This window comes from Clinocottus analis, unplaced genomic scaffold (genome assembly GCF_023055335.1).
Source record: "Clinocottus analis isolate CAN_PGR_092001 unplaced genomic scaffold, fCliAna1.0.p SCAF_17, whole genome shotgun sequence".
Classification (NCBI taxonomy): domain Eukaryota; kingdom Metazoa; phylum Chordata; class Actinopteri; order Perciformes; family Cottidae; genus Clinocottus; species Clinocottus analis.
Window position 1 is genome coordinate 7,111,582 of NW_027175898.1, and position 15,089 is coordinate 7,126,670.

Sequence of the window (15,089 nt, forward strand, 5' to 3'; positions counted from 1 at the left end):
TAGGTAGTGAGTCTGAAGATCATTTGGCCTGACTCAAATTTTGATAGCAAACATTCAAAAAAAAAGAAGAAAAAAAAATATATTCAGTTCAGAGAGTTGAGATTCAACTCAGCCATCTTTGAAGCTTCTGTGCTATAATTGGGCATTTGCTGTCGAAATTAGCAATGAAAAGAATCCTCAGAATAAAAGATATTCCATTATTTGAGATGCTGCGTCGCTCTTGAACAATAATTAGTTTGAAAACAGGGAACAGCTAATTGCACCATTCTTCTTCAAGTGGTCTCCCTGAGGTGGTTCAGAGAGACAGAGAAGAACTGGACTCCTAGCAAACACCTGGGGCCACAGTGGCCAACAAAAGCCATGGCCCTCAGGCACGGAGCATTAGATGAACAATGGGATTTCATCACACAGAGGGGGCATGGGGGAATTAAACAAGCAAAGAGTATCTGGCAGTGGTTGAGAAGAACTATTTCAATAGATGAAATGAGCATTAAAGAAATCAAAGGTTCAACATGACTTTTATTGTGTTCTACCACTGGGTGTCATTATTGGGTTAAGGGACCAGTGAAATCCAACAGTTAAGTCGATACCAGTAGTAGTGTTTAGTTAATGTTTTGGTATATAAATATGTTGGTATAAAAAGGCCATTTTGAGCTTTAAAGGCTATGCAACATTGTGATGTAGTAATATGATCTCTGACAATCCACACTGCTAATTCACTTTCACAAATGTATTTTATATGTATAATTTGTGTTATTTTGATGATTATTGTACAAAAGTATTAATCTCTTGTTTGTAGGTGTGTTTGTGTGTGTGTATCCAGGAGTAAACAATGATGAAATAAATAAATTCCTGAAAAACTGTGTCGCACTAAAGACCCAAAGGTTTGAGCTGAAGGCACTGGAGCAGAACAACACATTAAAACGAGTCCATCTACTTAGCAAGCTTTTCAATCAACAAAGCAAAGTCAGCCAGTGAGAGGCCACTGACTGCAGACTTGAGGAGCCAGACTGACCACATATTGGGAAACTGAAGAGATTTAGAGTGGCCCAACTCTTTAAAAAAAAAGTCTCCTTTTCCAGTTCGCTAGCCATACACACTGGGCCTTAAAGCCAAATCATCGTGCAGGGGGAGAGCCGAGAGGTCTCGGTGTCTGCCACTCCGTACCGCTACATAAAAAGAAGGTGAAGGATGCCGTGTGAGCAATTGGTTCCAATTGACAGAGGATTGGTCATGGTCAGCCTTCTGAGTGGAAATCCACGTGAGAATGTAGCATTTGGACCAGCAAGGGGCACAAGAGGCCAACAGCAGACAATGAGGGCACTCAGAGGAGTCTGGCTGCTGTGAAATAGTGGGGCGCAATCTTCTTTGATTTAACCCTTCATCGGCTGGTTCTTCATTTACCTTAATACACTGAGGTGGAGCTTTCATAGCAATATCGTAACCGAGTATGAAACCTATCATAGTTCAGGTAGAAAAAAATGTAAACAGTGAGAAACATCTGGAACTACATGCCCCTCATTAAATAATATATTTGTACAGTCATTGTATTAATACTATTGATTAAAATACTACACTGACACTTGTGTTACTATACTATGGATCAAAATAATATACTTAAAGTTTGACACTAATTAATTTAAAGCATGTACACAACGGAGAGACAACCCAATCATTTCCATTCTTGTGACTTTTTCACCAATTAGGCAAGTCCTTCTCTCTGAAAGGGGCCGGCTGCTTTTAAGTCTCAGAGGGCCAGAAGGTCAGCGCTCAATCACAGTCTGGCTGGAGAGCTTGAGTGTTTGAACTAGCCACTAGTTGACAGGGCAGGGATGGGGTCAAAAGGGGTGGGGGAGTGATTGGTGAAGGGTGCAAGGACTCCTGCCAGCTCTAAAAGAGGAGTCTTTTGTAGCCAAGACACTGGCCAGAGCAGCCTGGCCTTTCACAGCCCGACCGCCCCTCTCTTCCTGGCCCACAACAGCTGATGACAAGGCCCCAGCTGCTAATTATCCGGTGATAGAGAGTCACTGAAGTGGGACTGTCAGAGCGAGGGGTGGCCCTTGTGTCTGCAATGGGATAAATTGGAGGGAGGGTGAAGGTTGGGGGATAAAAGAAGTTGGACTATAGGCACAGCTTGTTGTTTTTGTTATTTAAGTATCCATTCATCAATAAAATCAATACTTCTGCCAGTCAAAGTTGGCACATTGTTAGCTGTACTAAATTATAGCAAACATAACATGATTCTAATAATATCTACTGATTATTTTGACTGCTATCAACATGTTATATCATTTGTGAGCCCTGCAGTAACAACAGGATAGTAACTTGTTTTATTGGGTCACATCTAGATACGAGAACCTAGAAAAGCGCTATATAAAACGAAAGTATTATTATATCTAGTCTGTTCACTGTACAGTATCTGCTCAACAGTTTTTAGTTGTGTTACAATGAACTGAACACATTTCCACTGAGCGGCTCTGAATGTATTCTCGCTACAACATCATCTGCCCAGACGATACCGGAGCAGTTCCAGTTGAATTCCAGATGAAGTACTCTTTGGATTGAAGTTCTCGGGCTGAAAAAATAAACCATACAGACCATTTTAATAGTATCGGAGAATGTGCATACAACAAACATTTTGATGAAAAAATGTATTGTAATCTTACATGTTATAATCCGTGGTTTGGCAGAGGAATACACCTGCACTGAATGCTGGTCAACACAGCATCCAGAGAGTGTCATGTCAGGCACTTTGAAATACAACTGTGGGACGGTGGGAGTATTAAATACTTCACAAACCAATGAATATGTAGTCAGAATGTCTTTATTTATTTTACCGTATCTCATTAGCGGTTTGAAAATGGATGCAACATGCTGTTGATGTATATAAACAAACTGGATCATAACTCAAAGATCTTTCAATCAGGCTTCTGAATATCACTACACATTAACTTACTTTGATATAGGCTGTAAGTTCTGTGCAAAGGGAGTCGGTGGGTCCTGGTATCGTCCCAGAAAAACTGATCTTTCCCTCCATTGTCACCTCACGAGATTTAGGGAACTTTTGTCCTAAATAACAGTGTGAGTAAAACTGCTCTTTAGTATGAATTTCAAATATAAAGCTGCATTAAAGTGATATGTTACAGTTATGCTCAGCAGCACAGTGCCTACCCAGGGCCCAGACCAGGATGTTCTTCTCCTTTGAAACATCCATTTGTCCAGAGCTGACCTTCACATCCACAGCACCCATCTGATCCCTGCACAAAAATACAGTCAACATTTAGATGTTAGTGCAAACATACTGATTTAAGTGCTTGGGTTCAATCACTTTAGAAAACAGAGTGTTTTATCCTCTTTACTCAACAAGAAAACCCACATGGACAATGTGTATTGTGAAAGAACTAGACAACAGAATGGTCTACTGCAAAAACAGAAAGGATTTGTAGTGCAACCTTTCTAGGACATTTCTGCAAAGCATGCAACAGGAGTATTTTACCACATGATAGAGTTGAGTTTGAGACTTGTAGTACAAGTAATCTGGTTTACTTTGTTTATTGAGGGTGCTACTGTGCTGTTGGATGATGTTCCATAACCATGGCTCTGTTCCATATTACTAAGACCCAGATGAGACGCCATAACAGTTATAAATAATGCAACTAAATCTTCGGTCTGAAAGACTACATCCTTGTGTGCTACGTACCTGTTAAAGAATGGCATGTGTGCCTCACAGTACTCAAAGCTGTTCTTCACACTCTCATGAAGTTTGAGGTTTACTGACACACATAGCTGGTTCTCTTCTTCCCTCAGTTGATACGAACCGAGGATAGGGGGAACGGGGACCTAATGAAATATTGTAGAATTAACTTATGACATTAACACTAATGTGGGAGATGAGAAGTATGTTAGTATGTATGGTTAGTACCTGAGATGTGTAGCTGCATAGTCTGAACGGCTCCAGAGGAGGGGAGAAGGGGAACTTGTATGGTCCAGAGAAAGCTGAGCCATCACAGTTATCCACACTGCTGGCAGTGAGGATACAAGAATCCAGTGAGGTGACACAAGGATGGACCAGGATGTCCTGTAGTGGAGAACCATTTGGTGGCAGTGTGAGGGTCACTGTCACATTTGGGAGCATGCCTTCCACTTCACACTGTTGGAAGAGAAAATAAATGAAGGAAAAATAATTAAAATAGGCAAAAAAGTTATAAGATGACTTTCTTTCCTTTACACCATGCTCTTACTTTGCATGTTACAGTGCCATAAACATCCCACAGGTCCTGTCTGCTCCGGTTACCATACTGCATGGAGCGCACCATTTCTTTCAGTGCTACGTTGACCACGGCTCGACCGCGGTGGAGCCCCGTCTTCCAGGCTGGCTGCTTCTGGTTACCAGCAGGAGTAGGCACTGTCGACGTAGCAGGTGCCCCCAAAAGTGGCACATCCAGGGGTGTGCCAAGTGGACAAACCTGTAAGAGTACAGATGGCAGCATGGCGAGGCGAGAGGCCAGACCCTCGTTATCAGGCTTTCCCCCAGAGCCGAGGAGAAAAGTCTGCAGACCTGCCAAGAGTGTTAGGCCCTGGGAGACAGACAGCAGGCTGGCAAGGGGTGGCCGTGGCTCAGCAGGGGCATCCACTATAGGCAGGCAAACTAGAGTAAGAGGCCCGTGTGAGATGGCCAACACTGGCCATAGTATTCCCTTTCCTGGACTGTCCACACGCAGCTCCAGAGCTGGTGATCGCTGACGATGAAGGCAATCATCTCTGAGAGCGACATAGCCCTTGTCTGAGTCTGAAAGTCCCATCTCAGTGAGCAGGAGCTGCAGCACACTGTAGTCTTCTGGGACTGCTACGTATGAGGAACCTGCCAGGATCTTTGCGCGGTGCTCCACAGTAGCAAACCTCCTGTTGGGGGAAGAAACAGGACATTATAATACAAAATGCTGGAGGCTGCCAGCAGTGAGCACAGCAGAGATTTTACTACACTCAGCACTGTTGTAAACAGGAATACGAGAGCTATCGTAGCTCACATGACGTTACCTTGTAAAGCGTATTGACACATTGTCACCCTTCTCGTGAGAAATAATCCACAACGCACGCACACTCATTTGTCCCGCTGCACTTCTGTCCTCTATCTACAGCTTATTCCGTGACTTCACTATTAACACTCGCATCTTATTGTGCAGTTGTTCAATTCAAATATCCCCTGTGAATTTGGTGAGCGTAGCATTTTTTTTAACTTCCTGCTGCTGTTTCATGTGACATTTGACCACCAATCACACGACATCCGCGCATGCGCACTGGCCAGCAAGTATTCCCACCCTTCTTCTCCACCCATACAGGAAGCTGGACTGCTAACCAGCTAACGCTAGCTGTCAACAAAGGGCGAAACTGTACTCAATCAGTAAATCGATGTGGAAGTCGGCGGTAGTGTCGACTCTGACAGTCTTCCTCTAAATTGCATCTGACTCCAGCCGCCAGCTGAATCTGAAACATGGCGACGACAGCTCAGCTGTTCGAGGTAAAATGACTGCTGCTCCGGAGAGCTGTGTTAGCTGTCAGGCTAGCTACCGTTGGGTCGCGAGCTGTCTTTAACGGTCGCTCTGCTGCCCCAGCTCAGGAAAAGACGGATAACAACGTCCCTCACTGCTGTTATAAGATATAAAGAAAAGGGTAACTTATAGTCCTTTGAGCTATTCGGAGTGAGGTCAATGTTATTGACAGTTCGTGTGCAGTGGAAGAAGACAAATGCTGTAAAACGTCATATTAGGGGGCAAGTTATGTGTGTAACCTTAACGTGTGTTGGTCAAGTCTACTGTTCCATCATATCGGTTTATTAGCTGGCGTTTTGCTGATGTTATTGTATGTGGCAGCGATAGGTAACCTCACTACTTCCTCGCCCCCTCAGGAGCCCTTTGATGCAGATGAGTACATCGAAAGGTTGGCATGGAGGACACCTGGGGGAGGATCCAAAGGAGGAGCTGAGGCGTTTGACCCCAAAAGGTACTGTCGGTGCACATCGCTCACATTAACTGGACACCTCTTCCTTCCCATGAACATGAGTCTGTAAATCAATAGACTGTTTTAATCTCAATTTGGTTGACACTTTGGTGATCACTGCCACTGTGACCCCCCCTGGTTCCCTAAATGTGTGTTGTCTCATGTTAGTTTAAAATTGCACCAACACAGATGCATAGTTTTTTCTTTATGTTCTGACATATCAATTTCGCTCACTGACGAGCACATTTCTTAAAATTGCAGTCATGTCTGCTCACAGTTTAACACAGCCAACTATCTGTAACTCTTTCTGTGAATGACTTGATGCTGGCCTATTCCACAAATTCACGCTTTTCCCTTTAAAATTTTTGCTGAAGTTGAGGAGATGTTGACATCAAGATATTTGTCCTCAGTCGAATCAAGTCATGCTAATAAACAAGACAATGATTTTTTTCTATTCAGATTATATTGTGGTCTTTACCACAGCCTCCCAAAAGCATTTTTTTGTCTGCAGCTTTTAAAGTCTCTGGGAGCAAAACAATGTGATATTTTAAACATATTTAATAAATCAAAAATTATTTCAAAATAAATGAAGATTTCTTTATTTTCAGGCGCTATTATAAACTAGCTAAATACTTGCTAAAAAAAGCTGTCATCTTGGTCTCTTATATGCTGGGTTGGAGAAAAACCGGAAACATCTTTGTGAAAGATTCTATATTAATGGTATTTTCACTGCTTGTTGTTGTGTTTACACTTGAGGGCCAAGTTGCTTCTCGCAAGCAAAAATGCCATAACAATTTAACTATACTGTGGATCCACCCTCCCTTATCTACTTCCTCCACAAAACTGTTGCCACCACCACCTCCTCTGAAGCTCTTAGAGAAGAGTCAGAGACAACATATCTGTGGAGGCCACCATACTGTGAGTCACCAGCCAGTGAATGAGTGTCTATTGGGAAGGGATGGGAGATGTCTTTAAGCTGTAGCCAGTGCAGAGGGAATTAGTCAAGAGATTATACACTCATCATTTTAGGATGTTTCCTAGTCTGTGAAATGTGGTGCTGACTTAGAACATTTGCTCTGCAGTCCTGATGGCACTTAAAATGCAGCTGACGAAGTAGCTAGTTTTCAGAGCTTCTTAAGCCTGGGGACCCAGGAGAAAAGCCTCCTGCACTATTCTCTAACTAACTATAACTATAACGTTCAGTGGGACAGATTTAACCTTGTGGTACCCAATTACTCCTCCAGAATAATACCATTAGTGTATGTTGATAAGACCAGTGTAAAGTTCTTGATCTACAGTCTTTCTTTCTTATGTGATAGGCTGTTGGAAGAATTTGAGAACCACATAGAAGAGCTGAAGCAGTTGGATGAGAAGATCCAGCGGCGAGTGGAGAAGCTTGAGCACCAATGTCATCGTGAGGCCAAGGAATTTGCCCACAAAGTGCAAGATTTGCAAAGAAGCAACCAGGTGGGTTGCATGGTCAAGCAGCCAATCACACATACCATAATGTCTTTGAGCTTTAGGTGCTTGTTTTATTCATCACATTACAGTATGATTTTATCTATTCGATACATTGGCTTGGCTCTTTGTCTCTGCAGGTGGCCTTTCAACATTTCCAGGAGCTCGATGAACACATAAGCTATGTGGCAACAAAGGTTTGCCACCTTGGTGACCAGCTGGAGGGGGTGAATACGCCTCGACAGAGGGCCGTGGAAGCTCAGCGTCTAATGACCTACTTCAACGAGTTCTTGGATGGAGACCTACGCAGCGACGTCTTCAATAACCCCGACAAGGTGAGTAATCTCCATATGCCTTTCATTCACTTCACTGTAGGTGTGTGTGTCCATTGACGAGGACCCCCACTGTGACACAGTTGGAGGTGAGAATGAACGGGATTATGAGGTAAACCATCCATATTAATTTGTCAAGTTTATCCCTTTAGTTGGATCCCAGGGCTAATTTGGATTAATAAACTGTCATTTGCTGTCTGACAATAGCTGGATGATTGACTAGCATGGATGTCAACATGCTCATGTCAACCCTAATTGCCTTTACAGAAGGTTGTCTCGGAGCTAGAATTTGGTTGGTCCTCAGCTTTGTGTCGCATTACAGCAGCGAAGAGCTTGTGGCATTATGGTACATTTAAGGGCGGTGATAACATGCATGCAGGAAGATGACTTTCACACTTTTACTTAGTTCCTGCCTACACAGAGACCATGTTGTTGTTAGACAAGTGACCCATTAAAGTTTGATTTGCAGTTTTTTAAGCGGCGGTAGGGAGATTGGGACGCTTTAGATTAATTCCTGGTAGTAACACCATCAGTGGATGCAGAGCAATGAATCTGGGGGTCAATCCCAGATACGAGAGCTGGAGATGGGAGCTAGTTTTCCGGAGAGGCATGCAGAAATATCTGGTCAGATTCCTTTTTTCCTGAGCATACCTCCAGACGAGGGGGAAAGAGGAAAGCTGCAAGTGAATAGCTGAAGGGGGATGGCTTTGCTAATCCTTCTGAAAGGGAGGGCTGGGCCGCCAGCGTGGAGACAAGTGCTGCTAAACCCTGACTGCAGGGAGACGGCTACATTACTTACATGGGATTTAGCTAATCTTAGCTGGGGGACAGATACTTAGAAAACCTTCGCCGAGCAGAAAGGCTGGATCCTCCTCACGGGAGCAGAGTAATGATGTTAGCTGAGGCAGGCATCTGCGGGAACAGAGGAGTTGCGGACGGCGGGCCTTTCGTAGGTCTGGGGCTTTTTCAGCCAGTGTGTATGTCAGGAGGGGCGGGGGGAGGGGGGCTCTCGACAGGGCCCCCTTTTTTAAGACAGATATCCCTGGCCGGACAGATTATTGAAGGCGATTTAGACTCCTGTGGGATTACAGCCCATTCAGAAAAGGCATGCCAATATAGAGTTGGATGTGCTGCTAAGTCAGGACTGCTGCTGTTGCTGCTGCCGATGCCCAGGTGAGCGCAGCCTGTCTGTTATCAGCTCCCTGTTGAACATGGGGAGGTGGAGAAGGGCAGCTCTAAAGTGATGATCCCCCAAGTGGAGACACCGCCGGCGGCCTGCCAGCTTTCTGTCTGGATGTCCACCTCTCATGGTCTTGTCGTGCTCTCTCTCTCTTTTTGCCTCACCTGACTTACTCTCACACTCACTCATGCTCTCTCTCCGTCAGATTAAGGAGGCTGCTGATATAATTCAGAAACTGCATCTCATTGCCCAGGAGCTGCCATTCGACAGGTGAGTCAGGCATCCTGGAGGCAGCTTTAGACAAGAGCACTGTCAAACAACGGGAAGGTGGAGTATTAGTGATGTAGACTATTCCTCATAGTGGAAGCCCAGGACATATCAAGAATTAAAGTTTTTTTTATTCAGTATCAAGAAATGAAACGCACATTAATTTGTATGAATTTACACAATGTGTATTGTGATATAATTGTTTCCTTGAAGATTCATTATCTTTTCCTCTGACAGATTTGCAGATGTCAAGGCAAAGATTGCAAGTAAGTTTAAGAAGAATTCATGTCCCCAGTACAAATACATTAGAAGTTATCTACAAATGATAATATCCTTTCTTGTACTTGTTTGTGTTCTGCCCAGGTAAGTACCATGACCTGGAGCGGCAGTTAATCCAGGAGTTCACTGCTGCCCAGCGCAGGGGTGAGATTGGACGTATGCGGGAGGTGGCAGCGGTTCTATTACATTTCAAGGTGACCTGGAAGAATCACATTTGATGTCAACATTTTAATTTTAGTTCACATTTAGCCATCAGTCTTTGATAATTAGGATTATCAGTATATACCATTCTAACGTGCTTTTTTTGTGTGACTCTGAACGGTGCTTCAAATCTGTACTGCAGTGATGTAATCTTGCATAAAAGTAACTTCTGGATCTTTTTGTTGAAGGGCTACGCACACTGTGTGGATGTCTATATCAAGCAGTGTCAGGAAGTGAGTGTAAAAAGTTTCTGTTATACATAACATCCCACTTTTTTGTATGCCAGTAATATCCACAGATTCCTGTTAATCCTTTGTTGGTCTCCCTAGGGGGCCTACCTGAGGAATGATGTGTTTGAGGACACTGCACTCCTCTGTCAGAGAGTCAACAAGCAAGTGGGGGAAGTTTTCAGCAGCCCGGAGACTGTTATGGCCAAACTCATTCAGAACATCTTTGAAATCAAATTGCAGGTATTTATGTTACTTCTCCTGGTTTTAGTTTTATTTAGACATACCTTATCTGTGATATTCAACACCTTTGTGTTTACAGGCCCACGTTAGAGAAAAACTGGATGAAACACGACACTCTGATGTAGAACAATACCTCAAGAACCTCTATGACCTTTACACCAGGTACTTGTTCTCTTGTTTTGATTCACTTTCTGTTTACACAGTGACCTATTGTTTTAATTCCTAAACACTTTCTTATGCACGTTTTCCAGGACCACAGCATTGGCCACTAAGCTGAATGAGTTCAACCTGGGCTCCGACAAGCACACTTTCCTGTCTAAGCTGATAAAGAGCATATTCTCCTCATACCTGGAAAGCTACATTGACATGGAGAGGGAATACCTCCGCACTCGAGGTGCCATGATTCTGCAGCGTTACTACGACTCCAAGAATCACCAGAAACGCCCAATTGGCACCGGCAGGTCAGTTTTGGGGTTTCACTTTTTTCCCCTCACATAAGGACGGATTAGGATTAATTATTTGAATATGTTTTGCAAAATTATAAGAAATAATAGTGTAACAAAGTAATCACCATCTGTGTCTTTCTACAGTATCCAAGAATTGAAGGAGCGGATCAGACAGCGTACCAACCTCCCTCTTGGCCCTATGATTGACACCCATGGGGAGACCTTTCTATCGCCAGAGCTAGTTGTCAACCTGCTGCAGGAGACGCGCCATGCCTTTGAGAGATGCAACAGGGTGAGCTACTCTTTTTTTTTTTTTTTTTTAATCCAATAATATCATTATTAAAGAGAACTCCTGCTGTGCAAAAATAGCTAAATGTGTTCCTTTCTTTTGGTTTTGCCGCGACATAGCTTTCAGATCCTTCAGACCTCCCCAAGAACGCCTACTCAATCTTCCTGCTGCTGGTTGATCATCTGTGTGTCGATCACATTGACTACGCCCTTGAGATTGGCCTCTCAGGTACATCCAATTTAGCTAATTTTAACCACAATCAGTGGGTGAAGACTGCTGCTGCACTGCCCACTTCAGCACAAATCAGGGACACTGTCGTAAATCAGAGACTGAATTCTTTAAGGGAAGCGAGCCACACAGGCCTTTTACATTCCGGTTTTACTGAAAGCAAATTTCCTCAGCGTCTGGGAACTTTAAGATGCACATTTGTTTTACCTTTTACACCTAAAGGGGAACTAAATAATACCTCATAACATAATACACTGTTGGTGAAGTAACATGATGTTACTACTGTTCATAGCCTTGTACTTTGTCATCAACCAGATGGTGCTTGTTGCAGTTAACAAAATAGAAATATCTAAGTCACCTTGAAGTACAGGATGTAGCCGATCCTTTCAGGCAGCTCCAGTGTAACTAAATATGTTCATTCATCTACCAGTGCTCTATTCATAAGGTATATTCTTCATCAAAGAAATACAATACTGATGTCTTCTTAGTTTGAGGGCTTTCTCTTCACTGTCTGATGCTGAAGCCGAGAATGTTTGTTTGTTTACGTTGTATTTCTGTGGTTAGAATCCATACAGAGCAGGAAACAGGGATTTTTCTGTGAATCATAATGATTTATCCTTTCACGTACCTTATTTTCTTTTTGCCTGGACTTCTTCCCTTTCTCTTTGATCTGCAGCGATTCCCTCATCAGATGCCAAGAATTCCAACCTGTACTTCCTGGATGTCGTTCAACAGGCAAACTCTATCTTCCACTTGTTTGATAAGCAGTTTAATGACCAGCTCATGCCTCTTATAAGGTCAGTTCCAGGTTAAAGTCTTGTATAATACACAGTTTTTAGTTATTCTCGCCACTGCCTTTTTAAATCAACACATTAGATGAAAGGGAGACCTCTGATTTTGCTTCTTTTTTTTTTTTAAATCTATGCCTCCAGCTCATCTCCAAAGTTGGCAGAGTGCCTGCAAAAGAAGAAAGAGGTGATTGAACAGATGGAAGTGAAACTGGACACCGGAATCGACAGGTCAGTATGTTTATAAGTTGCTCTGTTTGACCAGAGCCCATCATAGAACATTGAATGATCTTCAAAACATTTTCTAAAGTTTTCTTTCTGCGACACACAGAACAATAAATTGCATGGTGGGGCTAATGAAGCACATCTTGGCAACCGAGCAGAAAAAGACTGATTTCAGGCCTGAGGACGAAAACAACGTCATGATCCAGTACACTACAGTAAGACATAAAGGCCTCAGCTTCCACCACTGACCACGCATGCAAAGCAAAACAAATCAGCAAATGTGACTTGCAAATCACTTATATCTGTCTATTTTGTTGTTCTTTGAAGAAGACCTCAGCATGTTTTCCATGTGTCCCTGTGTGTCTCCTCCTGGCAGGCTTGCTCCAAGGTATGCGCCTACGTCAGTCGGCAGGTGGAGCACGTGCGGAAGTCCATGGATGGGAAAAATGTGGACACAGTGCTGACAGAGTTGGGCGTTCGTTTTCACCGGCTCATCCACGAGCACCTGCAGCAGTACAGCTACAGCTCAATGGGAGGCATGCTGGCCATCTGCGACGTGGCTGAATACCGACGATGCGCCAAGGATTTCAGGGTGAGCGGGGGGGCATAGGTCCAGGGTGCACTGTTCACAGGGCAAAACATAGCACCCTCCAACAACTGTTGGTTACATCAAGTAGTCATGTCAATTCAGAGGAACACTCTTAATTGTTGGGTTATTTTACGGATCCAGTAAATACCAAAAAAAATAATATACAGAAAATATGCAAATTCTCATGTCGGAGATCCTGGAACAATTAAATGTTATGACTAAAATGATATATTACATAAAATGATTTGTATGTTGTAGAACATTCTTGTTGATACATTTTCTGAAGAGCGAATGATTTAATAAAATTGCCTAATCAGCACTACATTACAAGTGAATTAGCAGGAGTAGAGATGGAGAATGTTTTAAGGCACTGCGTCTATAGAGATATGCATAATATATATCATACTGTCCATTTAAAATTACAGATTTTGCATCTTCAGTCACAAATTTAGAGCATTTTTTCATTAGAAAAGGTTTGCATGTATGCATTGAATAAATTTGACTCTGCTGTATATATTGAACATGGTATAACACAATAGTGCACTTGTCTGTTCTCCAGGTACCTTTGGTGCTGCAGCTCTTCGACACACTCCACGCCCTCTGTAACCTCCTGGTTGTTGCCCCTGACAACCTGAAGCAGGTCTGCTCAGGTGAGCAGCTCACCAATCTGGACCGAAACCTTCTGCACGCCTTCGTCCAGCTCAGAATGGACTACCGTTCAGCCAGACTGGGCCGACATTTCAGTTAATGACTATTGCAACACCTCGCTGCCCTCCGTCCATAAACCCATGCTTTGATGAGACGATGCACCTTGAAGGAACCATTCCTGCTTCAGAGAGCGCCTCGGCCCGGCCCGGCACACAGCCTTCACTGGGGTTGCTTTGTTCATCACGACAAAAGGCTACTGCTCCTCGATTGTGGGAAATGTGCATTTCACTTGTTTTCATTGTTATTTTTTTTTCAAGCTAAAGAGATTTAAATGTCTATTGACTTAATATTTCATTTGTTTTTTTAATACTGATCCATCATCAATCCACATGGCTAAAATGTCTGATATATTATAGTAAATGGACAACATTGATTTCTGTGCTTATGTAAACATGTTTTTTTGATTGTGCCAAATACATAAATTCTGTGGCTGCAGTTGTGCACAGGAAGAGACCCCTAAAGCTGCTGGAAAGGGAGACTGTCAACAATCACGCTGTATCGTCAGACATGGAGGCTGCTGTAGCGCTGTGTATTGGGAACAGCTACCCTTTGTAATGAGGCGTAGGGGATCCGACAGAGACGGCCCCACCAAGCAGATATAGAGCCTTGTCTGGCTGAGAGAGACACATGACCACCACGCCAACCTTTGACTTCTGCCCACAAAGTAGAGGTCAAGAGGCCATCACAGCAAAGTGTGATCTGAACTATTAACAGGTCTGAGAACCTCTCTGGAGGTTTGGGTGGTCCCCTCTTAGGCTAAGATGACTGGTGTGATGGGTCAGTGAATATGTGTCACTGTAATTGCACAGATCAACACTTGCTCATCCAGCGGGTAGCAAAGACATTGTTGGCTTGATCTGCCTTGTTTCTGGGTCACGGGACATTAAAATGTTGACCTCTGCTAAATAAAAGAAACAAACTAGAGGGGACTTCTTCACACAGGGCTTATTGGGTCTCGGTCACTGTCTTCTGCACTAAATTAAAGAAGGCCGATATCCCTGATGCCTCAAACTGTCTGCAACGCAAAGCTGCTCCCACTGTACTGCTGTTTACCTTAATTAGTGACTCATTAAAAAATGTTGCATTTTATTATCATCCCTCTTCTGAACATCCTTAATAAATGGGGAGCTGTGAATAGAAAGTTTGCCCGGCCCTTCTACGAATGTCACTTTCAAAGTGAGATGAAACAGTCTTTCTTTCGATGGAAGTCATCAAGTATTCATGGAAATTCTTGTCACCAGAGTAAAGTTCTTTCTTAGACTTCAGGAAGTGAGCAGAGCCAGAGGGGATTAGATATCTACGAGTTGATGAATTGTGTGCAGTAGTCATGGACTGGGGGAGAGCTGGGGCGATAGAGACGCCTGAGAGCTCAGTTCCAGCTCCGGCTGGTTAGTGTTGTGTAGAATGTACACACAGTGCTGTGCAAGTTCAAACAACATAATTAATTAGGCTAATATTAATATTATCAATGCCACATAAATTCAATTCTCTCAGCCCTAATCACAACTGGATAGCTTGTAAAAATTATTTTGTTAGGCCCTGATGCAAACAGTGGGTCTTTTCCAAACATTTGAAAACTATTTGTTTTTTCGGCGATTAATGTGCACGACGCAGGAAGGGTTGGGGGAGCGG

General features: G+C 43.3%; 2 protein-coding genes across 2 annotated transcripts; one reads left to right on the plus strand and one right to left on the minus strand.

The window, feature by feature from the left end:
* Positions 1-427: 427 nt before the first annotated feature.
* Positions 428-5,690, minus strand: ap5m1 (adaptor related protein complex 5 subunit mu 1). Its single transcript, XM_068580254.1, has 8 exons — positions 5,038-5,690; positions 4,242-4,902; positions 3,923-4,150; positions 3,701-3,840; positions 3,172-3,257; positions 2,957-3,069; positions 2,667-2,763; positions 428-2,575 (listed from the first exon to the last, which is right to left on the minus strand). The coding sequence occupies exons 1-8, from the start codon at positions 5,103-5,105 to the stop codon at positions 2,493-2,495; spliced, it is 1,476 nt and encodes a 491-aa protein (XP_068436355.1). The 5' UTR covers positions 5,106-5,690; the 3' UTR covers positions 428-2,492.
* exoc5 (exocyst complex component 5) lies at positions 5,317-14,598 on the plus strand. The gene is made up of 18 exons (XM_068580253.1): positions 5,317-5,518; positions 5,906-6,000; positions 7,317-7,464; positions 7,596-7,790; positions 9,173-9,237; positions 9,472-9,500; positions 9,598-9,707; positions 9,903-9,947; positions 10,044-10,184; positions 10,264-10,346; positions 10,436-10,645; positions 10,775-10,922; positions 11,039-11,147; positions 11,824-11,944; positions 12,080-12,166; positions 12,267-12,375; positions 12,537-12,752; positions 13,309-14,598. Exons 1-18 carry the CDS (start codon positions 5,492-5,494, stop codon positions 13,495-13,497), a joined length of 2,127 nt encoding a protein of 708 aa, XP_068436354.1. The 5' UTR covers positions 5,317-5,491; the 3' UTR covers positions 13,498-14,598.
* Positions 14,599-15,089: the final 491 nt, after the last annotated feature.